The sequence below is a fragment of the Rhinoderma darwinii genome, chromosome 2 (genome assembly GCF_050947455.1).
Source record: "Rhinoderma darwinii isolate aRhiDar2 chromosome 2, aRhiDar2.hap1, whole genome shotgun sequence".
NCBI lineage: Eukaryota > Metazoa > Chordata > Amphibia > Anura > Rhinodermatidae > Rhinoderma > Rhinoderma darwinii.
The window spans coordinates 17,537,839-17,554,028 of NC_134688.1; the positions used below are offsets into that span (position 1 = coordinate 17,537,839).

Genomic DNA, 16,190 nt, shown 5'->3' on the forward strand with positions numbered 1-16,190 from the left:
CCCCTGTGTGGTGTAGTATAGAGTAGCTGTCAGCTCCCCTGTGTGGTGTAGTATAGAGGATCTGTCAGTTCTCCTGTGTGGTGTAGTATAGAGGATCTGTCAGCTCTCCTGTGTGGTGTAGTATAGAGGAGCTGTCAGCTCCCCTGTGTGGTGTAGTATAGAGGATCTGTCAGTTCTCCTGTGTGGTGTAGTATAGAGTAGCTGTCAGTTCTCCTGTGTGGTGTAGTATAGAGGATCTGTCAGCTCTCCTGTGTGGTGTAGTATAGAGGAGCTGTCAGCTCCCCTGTGTGGTGTAGTATAGAGGATCTGTCAGTTCTCCTGTGTGGTGTAGTATAGAGGATCTGTCAGCTCTCCTATGTGGTGTAGTATAGAGGATCTGTCAGCTCTCTGGTGTGGTGTAGTGTAGAGGATCTGTCAGTTCTCCTGTGTGGTGTAGTATAGAGGATCTGTCAGCTCTCCTGTGTGGTGTAGTATAGAGGATCTGTCAGCTCTCCTGTGTGGTGTGGTGTAGTGTAGAGGATCTGTCAGTTCTCCTGTGTGGTGTAGTATAGAGGAGCTGTCACTAAAACAGTCCCTTTTTCTACACTAGGAGAACTCCAAAGAGGCGGAAACGCTAATCTTTCTCTGTGGGTGTTGTTTGTGTTGTCTGTATAACAGCGTCACTCAGCTTCACCCGCCAGTGCACAGTGTGAACTCAGGAAAACAGACCCTGCATCGACCATCTGATCCAGGGACCGTCTTCCTAGATGAGCACTGAGGTGATGTGTTGAAGGAGTTGTTACAAATCGTGATATCTCCATTTAATCCGTTAGTGACCACCCATAGGTGTTTTTACGGCGGCCACTAACAGGCTTTATTCCCGATGCAGTAGCCTTTTAATGGCGCTGCATCAGAATAAACACAGCTGGGAGCAGGTAAATCTCCCTGCTCTCAGCTACTGGAGGTAGCAGAGGTCTGAGAACAGACCTGTTCGAGCGGGCGGGATCGATATGAGCACCGACCCCGCTCGTTTAACCCTTAGATGCGGCACTCACATCGGAATGGTTTTAGGGGAGGGGGCTCCCTCTCTCACCCCACCGTCACCCTGCGATGAAGTCGCAGGGTGCCGGTGGCTTCTGTGGCAGCTGGGGTCCTAACAAAGGCCCCTAGGTCTGCCTCTAGTTAATGCCTGCTAAGCCATGCCAGAGGCATGGCCTAGTAGATGCCTGTCCGTTTTATACTGACAGGCAGTAATACACTGCAATACTTCTGTATGATCGCACAGTAAAGTCCCCTAGTGGGACTAGAAAAAAAGTTTAATAAAGTTTATAATAAGTAAAAAAAAACAACCCACTTTTTCCCCTTACAAAATGCTTTATTATGGGAAAAAAATAAAGTTACACGTATTTGGAATCGCCGCATCCGTAACGACACCAACTATAAAGCGATTGTTATTTAACCCGCACTGTGAACGCAGTAACAATAAAATAAAAAACAATGCCAGAAATGCTGTTTTCTGTTTACCCTGCCTTAAAAAAAAAATCAGATAAAAAGTGATGAAAAAGTCGCATATACTCCAAAAGGGTATTAATAAAAACTACAAGTCGTCGCGCAAAAAAAAACCTTCCTTCAGCTGCATCGGCAGAAAAATAAAAAAGTTATGGCTCCTAAAATACGGCGACATAAGAGCAAATAATTTTGAAAAGAAAACCGTTTTTACTATGTAGAATTAATAAAACGTAATAAAACGATATAAATTTGATATCGTTGCAATCGTAACGACCCACTGAATAAAGTTATTATGTTATTTATACCACACGGTAGACGGCGTAAATTTAGGATGTAAAAAAGTTCTATTGGTTTCACCTAATAGTAGGGACTCTGGCTGTCAGGGCATGCTGGGAGTTGTAGTTTCATAACAGCCGGAGAGCCACCCATTCAAGACCATTGGTTTACACTGGTATTTCATTACCTATGACGTTATGTTACAGGGTTACAACACATGAGGGTCGTCTCGCCATAATGGAACTTGTAAAGCGCCCTGAGAGCGAGTTGACGAAGCTCCTACGAGTGAGATTCAAACAACTTCCTGCAATTGATCAGTGAGTATCAACAAGTAAAATCAGAAACCCCCTTTAAGATATATGTCCTTTTAATCATTGTATAACTTTCTAGCATACTTTGTATTACCTCATCATTTCAAGATCTCTGCTTCTGCCAATGAATGGGAACGCTTGTTCATCGGCTGATTGTATCGTTTTAAATGCAGAGAATATTATCGTTGTCGGTAGCACATCGTCTGTGTACAAAGGGAGACGCGCTGCCAACATGATAATAATGTATGGGGACCAGCGATCGGAGGAACGAGCGCTCATCCCCATACTAGCTCCTTGTGAAAAGAGAAAACTAGCCCCGATCCAGAAGCTGTGTTGTTGATCGGTGCTCGTTTACACGGCCCACGTCGGGCCGTGTAATATCACCTTAAGTTGGAATGACCTGGATTTCTGCAGTGATTACTAATACAATGTGGTCTGGTTGTTATCTAAGTCACAATTATAGACAAACACAATGTAACTAATCTAATAACACACGAGTTGTACTGTTCATGTCTTTTATTAAGCACATTGAAAAGTAAGTGAACCTCGGTGTTAATGACTTCTCCAAGAGCTAATTGGCAAAAGGTTTATTAATTAAGATGAGATTGGAAGTGTGGGTTTCACAGGTGCTCTGCCCATTAAGTAAAGGCACACAAAACCTGGTTACTGACAAATCTGTTCAACTACGGTGCTGATTCCCATTGAAAGCAATGGTAGCAAAGAGAGAGGCATTTTCCAGGCCGTAAAAACGTTGGAATCAGCGTGTAAAAAATACTGTGTGAACCCAGCCTTACAAACATGCGTGAAGCTGGAAAAGGATACAGAAGCATTGATAAAGATCTGGGTGTACATCAATCCTCGGTTAGACTAATTGTCTATAAATGGAAACATTTCAGGACTGTTGCGACGCTCCGTAGGATTGGGCGTCCTGATAAGATCGCTCCAAGAGCACAAGGAGCAATCCTAAAAGAGGTGAGAAACCAAGGGTAACAGCACAAGACCCACGGAAGACTCTACAAACTGCAAAAACCTCTGTTCATGTGTCCACTATAAGAAAAACACTGAGCAAGATTGGTGAAGGACACCACGAAGGAAGCCGCTGCTGTGCAAAAAAATATTACAGTCCAACTCAAGTTTGCCCGAGACCACGGGGATGTTCCACTAAACTTCAGGGAAAATGTTCTATGAACAGATGACACCAAAGTAGGACTCTTTAGCACAAATGCCCAACGCTATAGAGGAAACACAACATTGCAAACCAAAACCTCATCCCAACCGTGAAGCATGGTGGAGGGGGCGTCACGGTGGAGGGGGCGTCACGGTGGAGGGGGCGTCACGGTGGAGGGGGCGTCACGGTGGAGGGGGCGTCACGGTGGATGGAGCATCATGGTTTGGGGCTGCTTTGATGCCTTAGGGCCTGGACGCCTTGCGATCATTGAGGAAAAAATGTATTCAAAAGGTGAATGAAAACATGTTACAGGAGAATGTAATGTCAGCAGTCCATGTCCTGAAGCTGAAGAGACATTGGTTGATGCAACAAGACAATGACCCAAAGCAGCAAGTAAATCAACTAAAGTATGGTGGAAAAAGAAGATTGGTGTTGAAAATTCCTCCTGCAAAAACTGCTCCAAACGTTTTTTGCACAGTGGTTTGACAAAAACTCGTCAAGGTGTTTTTTTTACCCTTTCTGACTGATTGAAATGGGGTTTTGGAGGCGGTAACCGCCTCAAGATGGGTCATGTTGCTTCTTTTTACCGTGACGCAGTTTTTTTACTTGCGGTCAAAAAACTCGTCCAACTCCCATTGAAATCAATGGGAGGTATTTTCGGCCGTTTTTTGATGAGTTTTGCGGAGCGGTTTCCGCGCCCAAAAAACTCTGTGTGAACAGGGTCTTACAGAGTTTTTTTTGCAGGTGGAAAAAGCTGCCTCAAAATTCCTTCTGTTTCTGTGTCAAATATAGCGCCAAAAAACTTAGTGTGAACTCGGCCTAAAGCGTACCTAACAGCAGCAATAGGGCACCTGTTTTATTTTGCCATTACACGCCCCATTGACAGTTCAGGGGCTTATTTAAATAATGGGAGCCAAATATAACGGCACCGATCTCTAAATAACGGAGGAGGGTAGAATTTTTTTTAAAGTGCCCCAGGGTTCGTGCAGCCCATCCCATTACATGCTGCACATGTATGGGGAGGTGAAATGTTCTCTTTAAAAGTTCCATGAAGAGGCAGGCCTCATGTCCCTTTTTCAAATAAAAAAAAATATCATCAATGTAGCGTCTGTACAATAAGGTATTATTTTTAAAAAGGTGATTGCCATAAATATGAAGGTCCTCAAAAGCACCCATATAGATGTTGGCATAGGAGGGAGTGAATCGTGACCCCCATAGCGCTACCCCTGATCTGTTTGTAAAATTTCTTGTCAAAAGTAAAAATATTATCATGTAATATCAATTCAATACAATTGGTTAAAAAGGATGCTTATTTGCCGGGAATGTTCCGATTGGAGTGTAAGTAAAATTCAATGGTCTCTAAGCCTTTGTCACGTGGGATGTTGGTGTACAAGGCAGACACATCTTCTGTGAGAAAACTGAGGGATGACATTGTGTACGGAGTTGCGTATACGCAAGTCTCCAATTAATTGCGTTGAATCCTTTAGATAAGACGGTAGTTTTAAGACAAACGGTTGGAGGTGTAGATCTACAAAGTGGGAGAGGTTACCAGTGAGGGATCCTATGCCTGCAATTATGGGGCGCCCGCGGGGTGAGGTTAGTGATTTGTCTACTTTGGGCAAATGATCCATAAAAGGCATAGTCGGAAAGGGAACTGACAAAAAATTCCTTTCTTTTTTGGTAATGATGTTATCACTAAAGGCCAATTCTATAATGGATTTATATGCAATGGTGCATGAATAAAGGGGGTTAATTTCCAATTTTTCGTAGAACGAGGGGTCTGCTAACAACCTAAGAGATTCATGGATGTAATCAGAAGGGTTCCCGAGGAAACCAAAATCCTTACCCACTAGGGATGAGACCCACTGACTATATAAGATGACTGTTTTATGGCACTGTACACTTGGCCTGATGAAGACGCTGGTTCAGCGTTGAAACGCGTAGTCTTTTACAATAAATTATTTCTTTTTGTATTTCAAAGCACTAGAACTGCTTCTTCCTTTATTACCAGCAGCGCCGTTTATGGTCCACCATTTTTTTTCTTCCTGCAAATATAATATTATATCTTTATAAAGGTTAGAGCTCGGTTTTTTAGCTACAGAGCCCTCATACAGCCTTAGGATTGAATGGTAAAATTCTGTAAGCTGCCATTAGGGGTCGCTAACTGAAGACCAGTTTAGTAATGATTTCAATGAGAGCTGCGTGAACCTGAATGCACTGTGATTCCCCCTAGTGGTGGTTGCTGGATGAAAAATCTAAATCAAGCTCCGCCCACTATAAAGATATATTCTGAAATAAATCGGCACAGAATTTTGGATCTATTTGGGGTAAAGAGAAAACGACTGGTTTAGTTTAAGATCTACACACACACACACACACACACACACACTAAATATTTATATTACCTATTAAAGGGGCGCTCTTCACAGTCCTGTATTTTACCTTTTCCTGTCCTGTCCCATAGGGCTTTTTTCAAGCATGGAAGCGTGTTGATTGGATTAAGTGCATCGATTCTTGGACTGCAGTGTAACAGGGTATTCCGACAAACAATGAAGGTCAGACGGGGCGTCCTGTTATCTTCCCTCATCGTAAGCAGCTTCCCACTGATCCAGACCACCTTCCTGTATCAGGTTGCTATACCCAATGCCATCATGGCTGGTAAAACATTTTCAGATACTATATAAATATATATGACTGTATAATAGGTACTACAGTTCCATAATTTGGATATTTAATTGGCAGAAAAAAGTTGAGTAACTTTGCAAATACTTTACTTTATTGTTTTTCTACTGATATTTGGTTATTTCATGTCGTTTCTCCAGTCATATTCATAGTTGCTACAAAAATTCTGCTGGTTGTCCTTAGTAACAGACTTTGGTTAAGCTCCATCCCGCTGTCAGACATGTGATCTAACACCTTAGCTGTAAGTAAGGCTCCTGTTACATCGTCAGGTTTCCAATGGGTTTGTGTTTTTGATGGCCAAAGTAGCGCTGCGGACTACGCTATTGTTGAAAACGCAGAGCTCCCACAATGCACCGGTGACTGGAAACCATCAGAATTGGAAATTTAGTTTCAGCCATAAATGGAGCAGAAAACCTGTAACTCAAGATGAGTATAAGACAAGTACAGCAAAGGATTTACAAAGTTGCTCAAGTGTCCATGTACATTTTAACCCCTTAATACACATATGCACAATTTTGAGGCTCTGTCACCACATTATACGTGCCCTATCTTGTACATGATGTGATCGGCGCTGTAATGTAGATTACATCAAATCAATGAGGGAGACTAGACATGGACCGCACATCCACTATATACTATGATCAATTGCGGCTAGGCAAAATTATTAAACATGAACGAGAGGTTCTTTGTAACATTTTGATCAAATTGTATGCAAGCCCACTTGCCACTTCACGGCGACCTCTTAAAAGTGGGTCCCTACTCTATCGGTTGCACCACCGCGTGCCGGTCACCGCCACTGCAGCACCGCTCCTGCAGAGGGAGCAACCCAGAGGCCCAAAAGCACCCATGCCATCAGGCCAAGCCAAGCCTCCTTGGCTCTGGGCCACGTCCCCCCACAAGTGCAGCACCACAGCAACAGACACCACCATACAGCACCACAACATGTGACCAGATGGAATAAGCTCACCTTACCATGCACCCCCAGTGGACAACTGAGAGTACAAGCAGGAGCAGGAACACTTATGAGGTCATTCCTAAATTAAAATCAGCTGGGCCAAAAGTGTGGAGTGCCTCTCGTTCATGTTTAATAATTTTGCCTAGCCGCAATTGATCATAGTATATAGTGGATGTGCGGTCCATGTCTAGTCTCCCTCATTGATATGATACAGAGCCTATCCTCCTCATTTGTTTTGTTTTACTTGGTACCAGCACTCCACACTTTTGGCCCAGCTGATTTTAATTTAGGAATGACCTCATAAGTGTTCCTGCTCCTGCTTGTACTCTCAGTTGTCCACTGGGGGCGCATGGTAAGGTGAGCTTATTCCATCTGGTCACTTTTTGTGCTGCTGTGGGGTGGTGACTGTTGCTGTGGTGCTGCACTTGTGGGGGGACGTGGCCCAGAGTCGAGAAGGTTTGGCTTGGCCTGATGGCATGGGTGCTTTTGGGCCTCTGGGTTGCTCCCTCTGCAGGAGCGGTGCTGCAGTGGCGGTGACCGCCACACGGTGGTGCAACCGATAGAGTAGGGACCCACTTTTAAGAGGTTGCCGTGAAGTGGCAAGTGGGCTTGCATACAATTTGATCAAAATGTTACAAAGAACCTCTCGTTCATGTTTAATAATTTTGCCTAGCCGCAATTGATCATAGTATATGGTGGATGTGCGGTCCATGTCTAGTCTCCCTCATTGTAATGTAGATTACAGCAGTGGTTTTTATTTAGAAAAACAATCATTTTCACCAAGTTATGACCTATTTTAGCTTTATGCTAATGACTTTCTTAATAGACAACTGGGCGTGTTTCACTTTTTGACCAAGTGGGCGTTGTGGAGAGAAGTGTATGACGCTGACCAATCAGTGACCAATCAGTCATACACTTCTCCCCATTGATTTACTCTGCACATAGTGATCCTGTGTTGTTCATTATGTGCTGTCACTTACTCACACATTAACGTTACTGAAGTGTCTTGAGAGTTAGACATCTCTTCCAGCCAGGATGCGATGTCTATTCACAAACCCGACACTTCGGTAACGTTTGTGTGTGACTTACTTACACAGCACATAGAGATCACACTGTGCTGTCATTTACAGCGTGATCTTGCGAGATTACGCTTGCTGTGCTGTAAGTCACACAAACGTTACCGAAGTGTCGGGAGTGTGAATAGACATCGCGTCCTGGCTGGAGGTGATGTCTATTCACTGTCAAGACACTTCAGTAACGTTAATGTGTAAGTGACAGCACATCATGATCTAGCAAGATCACTATGTGCTGAGTAAATTAATGGAGAGAAGTGTATGACACTGATTGGTCACTGATTGGTCAGCGTCATACACTCCTCTGTACAATGCCCACTTGGTCTAAAGTAAAAACACGCCCAGTTGGGCATTAAGAAAGTCATTAGCATAAATCTAAAATAGGTCATAACTTGGTGAAAATTGATAGTTTTTCTAAATAAACACCACTGCTGTCACCTACATTACAGCGCCGATCACATGATGTACAATATAGGCCACATATAATGTGGTGACAGAGACTCTTTAAACTGGTTGTCCGGTTTCTTATTTTCTTTTATTTATAGAAAAGGAAATCTTACAGTTTTCTAATGTACATGTATCTCACATTCCTTATACTAGTGCAGTAGCCCGTCCTGTAGCGTAACCAGGATGGGAAGGGGCACAACAGGGAGCCCACCCCAAATCCACCCAGACTGCCACATCAGGCACCTGCACAGAAGGTCTGTGCCACAAGGCATAGAAGGTCCTGACGCCGGGCAGCGCCAGGACGTTGTGTGCTGTCCGGCGTCAGGATCTTCTATGCGCCACCGCACAGATCTTGTAAAGAAACCAGGGGTTTTTTCATACCGGACTTAGGAGGTCCATGCCAAGGGGGTTCTATTCTGGGGGTGCCCAATAAAAAGTGTGACATGGGACCCCGCACCCTCTAGTTAAGACCCTACCTCCGTCTAATGGTATAGCCCACAGATTAGTCCATACAAATGCATACGTGGGCTAACTGAATAGGACTAAATATGGTGTGTGTCATGTGACCCCCCCTGGTATTCCGTTAACTGTCCACAGACAGGCAGCCGTGTTATACATGACCTAGAGACAGGCAGCCGTGTTATACATGACCTAGAGACAGGCAGCCATGTTATACCTCACCTAGAGACTGGCAGCCATGTTATACCTCACCTAGAGACTGGCAGCCATGTTATACCTCACCTAGAGACTGGCAGCCATGTTATACATCACCTATAGAGGCAGCCATGTTATACCTCACCTAGAGACTGGTAGCCATATTATACATCACCTAGAGACTGGCAGTCATGTTATACACTACCGTTCAAAAGTTTGGGGTCACCCAGACAATTTTGTGTTTTCCATGAAAACTCACACTTAAATTTATCAAATGAGTTGCAAAATGACTAGAAAATATAGTCAAGACATTGACAAGGTTAGAAATAATGATTTTTATTTGAAATAATAATTTTCTCCTTCAAACTTTGCTTTGGTCTTGGAATGCTCCATTTGCAGCAATTCCAGCATTGCAGACCTTTGGCATTCTAGCTGTTAATTTGCTGAGGTAATCGGGAGAAATTTCCCCCCATGCTTCCAGAAGCCCCTCCCACAAGTTGGATTGGCTTGATGGGCACTTCTTGCGTACCATACGGTCAAGCTGCTCCCACAAGAGCTCTATGGGGTTGAGATCTGGTGACTGCGCTGGCCACTCCATTACAGATAGAATACCAGCTGCCGGCTTCTTCCCTAAATAGTTCTTGCATAATTTGGATCATTGTGTGCTTTGGGTCATTGTCCTGTTGTAGGATGAAATTGGCTCCAATCAAGCGCTGTCCACAGGGTATGGCATGGCGTTGCAAAATGGAGTGATAGCCTTCCTTATTCAAAATCCCTTTTACCTTGTACAAATCTCCCACTTTACCAGCACCAAAGCAACCCCAGACCATCACATTACCTCCACCATGCTTGACAGATGGCGTCAGGCACTCTTCCAGCATCTTTTCAGTTGTTCTGCGTCTCACAAATGTTCTTCTGTGTGATCTAAACACCTCAAACTTCTATTCGTCTGTCCATAACACTTTTTCCAATCTTCCTGTGTCCAATGTCTGTGTGCTTTTGCCCATATTAATCTTTTCCTTTTATTAGCCAGGCTCAGATATGGCTTTTTCTTTGCCACTCTGCCCTGAAGGCCAGCATCCCGGAGTCGCCTCTTCACTGTAGACGTTGACACTGGCGTTTTCTGGGTACTATTTAATGAAGCTGCCAGTTGAGGACCTGTGAGGCGTCTATTTCTCAAACTAGAGACTCTAATGTACTTGTCTTGTTGCTCAGTTGTGCAGCGGGGCCTCCCACTTCTCTTTCTACTCTGGTTAGAGCCTGTTTGCACCGTCCTCTGAAGGGAGTAGTACACACCGTTGTAGGAAATCTTCAGTTTCTTGGCAATTTCTCGCATGGAATAGCCTTCATTTCTAAGAACAAGAATAGACTGTCGAGTTTCACATGAAAGCTCTCTTTTTCTAGCCATTTTGAGAGTTTAATCGAACCCACAAATGTAATGCTCCAGATTCTCAACTAGCTCAAAGGAAGGTCAGTTTTATAGCTCCTCTAAACAGCAAAACAGTTTACAGCGGTGCTAACATAATTGCACAAGGGTTTTCTAATCATCCATTAGCCTTCTAACACAGTTAGCAAACACAATGTACCATTAGAACACTGGAGTGATGGTTGCTGGAAATGGGCCTCTATACACCTATGTAGATATTGCATTAAAAACCAGACGTTTGCAGCTAGAATAGTCATTTAGCACATTAGCAATGTATAGAGTGTATTTCTGATTAATTTCATGTTATCTTCATTGAAAAAAACTGTGCTTTTCTTTCAAAAATAAGGAAATTTCTAAGGGACCCTAAACTTTTGAACGGTAGTGTACATCACCTAGAGACTGGTAGCCATGTTATATATCACCTAGAGACAGCCATGTTATAAAAGTAAACACACACACACACACACACACACACACACACACACCTAAAATTGTTGCTACAACCATAATACTATCATATTTGCACCATTAGCCTTATCCATGGGTGTCACGTAACCTGTTCCTAAGTGAAAACACGGGGTCACATGATGAGTGTAGGGCTGTGGTCACATGATTGACGACATGTTTAGTCCTATTTAGTTAGCACACGGATGCATTACACATGACAAACCTGTGGTATATACCAACTGTGCAGAGACTGGGGCTACACCGGTATAATAATGGTATGTGTGCAGAATTTCATATATATGTATATTAGAAAACTGTAGGATTTTCTGTCTATTAAATAAGAGAGAGAAAACTCAAAACCCCTGTAATGACAACACTTTTGATATTTTTTTTGGGGAAATTTTCCACTCATGCTGGTTAAAGACTATACGGCTGAGTTCATACGACACAGATTTTCATATTCCGCACTGAAAATCCGTGACAATCACAGTGAGCGCAAGTGGAATCAGTTGAGGGCATTTCTGACGCAGATTTTTGCTGCGGACTTCACCCGCGCCGTAAAATATTTGCCATGTCTGAACTCCTCCTAACTTTTTTTTTATTTTTTACATTATTTTTTTTTATGTCCCTAGTGATTTTTCCCTTTTTTTTTTCCCCTCTCGTGACAGATTTGGCTTTGGTTTTACAACTTTTAACACACACACATAACATTTGTTCTTATTCAGAATGATTGGGCTTTATGGTACAAAAAGTAGTAAATAAAATATCTATACTTTAAATCCGTTTATATTAATATATAACATGACCAAATTAGGGGAATAAATTGGACATGATGAAGGGGGAGGGTTATTAGTTTTTACAGTTTTTCTGTTTTGTATTATTGTTTTATTTTCATTCTTATCTGCGCATCAAATTCACTATAGCGTACCTCCAGGGATTCACTTAAAGGGGACTCGTCACGTCAAACATGCAGTCCACTCTGTAGGCAGCATGCTATAGAGCAGGAGGGGCTGAGCAGATCGATATATAACTTTGTATGAAAAGATTTAGGATAACCTGTATTTTATTGATCTAAATCCCTGCTAACTAGGCAGTCCTACTCCTATTTGTGTATTCACTCAGGGAAGGCTGTCAATCAATGGTTGAGCCCGCCCATTAGACTCTTTAGCTCACAGTGAGCAGAGATTTAAATGAATAAATTACAAGTAATCCTGAATCTTTTTGCATAAAACTATATATCAATCTGCTCCGCTCCTCCTGCTCTATAACTTGCTGCCTTCACAGGATAGCTCTTTTAAAATGCTTTAAAAAGCTCTTCGCATATTCACCTCGCTGTGTAAATTTAAGTTGAACATTAAAACCGTGGCAGCTCTCGGTATACCACGTAAGTTTTTCTGACCCTGCAGGATACAACCGCGACTGTCTTAGTAGTTCAAGCGGCCATTTAGTGGGTGCTGTCCGCCCTCCTGATTGTAACGGTTGTGTTTACTCCCCCACCCCCTAGGTAAGATGAAGTGTTCGCTATGTAACACACTGCGTGGTACCTGTATCGGACTTGTTGTGGGAGGTCTGGGTTCAGCATCTTTGGCTGCATTAGTCAGCACGGTATACTTTCTCAAGTAAGTATATTTATATGCTAACATATGTATTCTCTTCACTCACTCTCACTTGCAGCTCCCTCTCCCTTACACAGACACAGCATGTAAAACTTTTGATCCTGTTCCCTGAAAATTGCACCTAGAGGTGTGATTCTGGGAGCATTTTAAAGTTAAGATTCTGGTCTTTAAAGGGTCTAAAAACTGATGGCCTATCCTCAAGATAGGCCATCAATAGCTTATTGGTGGGGTCAGACTCCTGGGACCCTCACCGATCAGCTGTTTTGAAGGGGCTCGTATGAGAGCTGCTTCCCCTTCATTTCTACTTGCTCACTGTGAATCGTCTGATGTAGCCGCGATTCACAGTATTGCAGCCTTCTCCTATTGAAGTGAATGGGAGAAGATAGGCCATCAATTTTTAGGGACTGGAAAACCCCTTTAATCATCTAATTGATAGATCTGCACTCAAGTCCTTATATTCTAGACACGGCACGCATTTAAAGACGTGCCTTATTACATACATCCTTGGCAGTGAGAGTTAAAGATGTTTTTTTTTTTTTTAAGGGCCAACATTTTGTGCTGATTTTTTTAATATATCTTGATAGTGATTGAAGCTCCGTTTTTCAGATACAGAGCTCCAAATCCAAACAAAAAGCTAGCGTTGAAATCGTAATTCTTAGTCCTTGTTCACACTGTGATAGATTTTGCATGTATTTTTTTATACCAAAACCAGGAACGGAACCTAAACAGAAGCAATATATAAAGGAAGGCCTTAAAGTGTTACCTCTGCTTGAGCAAATTCTGGTTTTGGCTTAAAAAATGCAAGCAAAATCTGCAGCCTATCTACACCGTGTGAACAAGGCCTAATGACGTTTTATTTACTCATTCATGCAATTATAACACAATTTTGTCTCATTTCAGAGATGACTGGGGGAAGCTCAGCGCCGGGCCCACTACCCTTCAGGGGGGGGCCCACTACCCTTCAGGGGGGGGGGGGCACACTCACCCGCCTTGTGGCGCCTCCAGTTGTGGAATCCCTGGCCAGTGTTCCCCGACGGGATTTCGAACCTAGAGGGAGCCCGTCTAGGAGGCGGCGTAACTACCGCTGTAGCGGTATGGCTGCTACAGCGGCAGCGACGCCACGTTCAATAGTATCTGCGTCCTCAGGACGCAAAGACTATTGACCGCTATGGCATAGCAGGGAGGTATCTCCCCGCTCTGCCTTTTACTACGCTACAGTCTCCCAGGCAGAGTGCTAATAGTGCTTGGCTCGGGACCCCGGCTCTGGTATTGCCCCTGACATCACTATCCATATATGGACAGTGATGTCAGGGGCTTCCCCAGAGCCGAGCCTTCGTTAGCGCTCTGCCCTGGACTTCAGCTCTGTGGCAGACATTACTATCTATACATGGATAGTGATGTCTGGAGCAGAAGTCCCAGGCAGAGTGCTAGTAGCGCTCTGCCCTGGACTATGGCTCTGTGGTGGTTACCCCTGACATTAAATTTATGGTGGTAAAAACTAGGGCCTAACTTCTTTATGGGGGCATAATCAGGCCATAGCTACTATATGGGGCACAAAGTGACGTTTTCTGCTGCCGTGAGTTACCCCCGCAAAGGGTCCCACTAAGTCTGTCTCGCCCAAGGGCCCACATAAACCTAGAGCCAGCCCTGGGGGAGCTTACTGTGTACTTTTGAATCATTGAGTTCAGTGTATGCAGTAGTGGTGGCTGCAGATGGCCAGAATTGTAGTATTTACCTATCTATGCATGGGATTTATAGCTTTTTATCAGAATACCTGAGCTCAGACCGTTAAAATTATATAAGACATCAGCACAGAATTCTGACCTTTAGACTTATAGAACAAAATGCTGTAATTATTGGATGTGTATTAAGAGCCCGGCCATTTACACCTTCAGGATCTTTATGGACTGAACTTAGACCTCGTGTTAGTAGGACTCGTGTCAGGACAATGAATTGCTTTTTTTTCTTCCCATGTCCCAGATATGACAAGAGGCCATTGCCGAATGCCGTTTTCCGCTTCTGCATCAACCTGTACAGACCGGCAGCCATGAGGCTGAAGTATTTCTTCCTTCTTCAAACCGTTTTGTGCATGGCGGTCAGCGCTCGATATTACACCGTATATGAGAAGATGCTGATGATGCCTCCTCCGCCGCCGCAGGAAGAGGAGCCCAAGAAATAAACGATTCAAAAAAATTACAAATATTTCAGTTTGCGGCTTCAAATAAACAACTTTGTATTTTTTTTCATTCCAAAATCTCTTTTCAGTTTGCGGTCAAATAAGACGGTGGAATCAATTTGCCAGAATTAAGGTTTAACCCCTTCCTGCCGCATTTTTTCCTCCCTACCTTCCAAAAGCCATAACTTTTTAATCTTTCCGTCGATAGTCTTATGAGGACGAGTCGTAGTTTTTCGTAGCGCCATTTATTGTAGCATATAGTGGACTAGAAAACGGGGGGGAACAAAACAAAAACCGATTCCTCCATTGTTTTTTGCGCTTAGTTTTTACGGAATTCCTCGTGCAATTAAAACGGCATGTTAACTTTATTCTGTGAGTCCATACGATTATGGCGATACCAAATTCATATATTTTTTCTATGTTTTACAAGGAAAAAACGAACTGTGCCAAAATAAAATGTATTTTGTGTCGCCAACTTCTAAGTGCCATGACCTTTTTATTTTTCAGTCAATTAAGCGGCACGAGGGTTTTTTTTGGGTACATTTTGATCACTTCTTACTCCATTTATTGTTGGAGATGAAGTGACCAAAAAAAATAGCGATTCTGGCGGTTTCATATTTATTTTTTTGGACGGCGCACACCGTGCGGGTTAGATAATGATACATTGTAATAGTTCAGACTTTTACTGATGCAGCGATACCAATTATATTTCTTTTTTTACAATGCTTTAGGGGGAAAATGGGAAGTTTTTTTTTTTTTTTTTTTACTTTTAAAGGGATTGTCCGAGATCAAACGACTGTTAATGCTGGTAATTTATGAATGTAAATACATTTGTAATATACTTACATTTTCCAAAGTGGCCCCGTTGCCAGATCCTGCTGCGGAGTACTTGACGGGTGACGTCACTCTCCGGCCCCGTAACGCGCATGCGCTGTCACTGCTGTTCTCGCGGTCCCTGCTGTTCTCGAGATAACAGCAGGGGCTGCGCATGTGTGTTACAACAGAACAAGCCGATACACACCACGTCACAAGTGTCGTATACCCGGAAAATAATTCAAGATCAACAAAGCGGCAGAGCCAGTGCAGGGAGTGACGTCACCCGTTTAGTTCCCCACTGCAGGATCTGGCAACGGGGCCACTTTGGAAAATGTAAGTATATTACAAATGTATTTACATTTATAAATTACAAGCCTTAAAGAGGCTCTGTCACCACATTATAAGTGTCCTGTCTCCTATATAAGGAGATGGGCGCTGTAATGTAGGTGACAGTAATGCTTTTTATTTTAAAAAAACGATCTTTTTTCACAACGTTAGGAGCGATTTTGGTTTATGCTAATGAGCTTTCTTAATTCCCAAGTGGGCGTATTTTTACTTTTGACCAAGTGGGCGTTGTACAGAGGAGTGCATGACGCTGACCAATCAGCATCATGCACTCCTCTCCATTCATTTACACTGCACTAGCGATATAGAT

At 43.2% G+C, this 16,190-nt stretch overlaps 1 protein-coding gene across 2 annotated transcripts in view; it reads left to right on the forward strand.

Annotated features, from left to right (window-relative positions):
- TMEM126A (transmembrane protein 126A) overlaps positions 1-15,087 on the forward strand; it is a 17,895-nt gene extending 2,808 nt beyond the window's left edge. The window contains exons 1-5 of one of the 2 annotated variants that reach the window (XM_075851410.1): positions 737-758; positions 1,971-2,081; positions 5,708-5,901; positions 12,432-12,546; positions 14,524-15,087. In XM_075851410.1, the coding sequence (XP_075707525.1) occupies positions 2,002-2,081; positions 5,708-5,901; positions 12,432-12,546; positions 14,524-14,722 (588 nt within the window). In that variant the 5' untranslated portion in view covers positions 737-758; positions 1,971-2,001 and the 3' untranslated portion in view covers positions 14,723-15,087. Of the gene's footprint in view, positions 1-736; positions 759-1,970; positions 2,082-5,707; positions 5,902-12,431; positions 12,547-14,523 lie in introns of those variants that run through there. The other variant, XM_075851409.1, reaches the window with a different exon arrangement.
- The last annotated feature ends 1,103 nt before the right edge of the window (positions 15,088-16,190 follow it).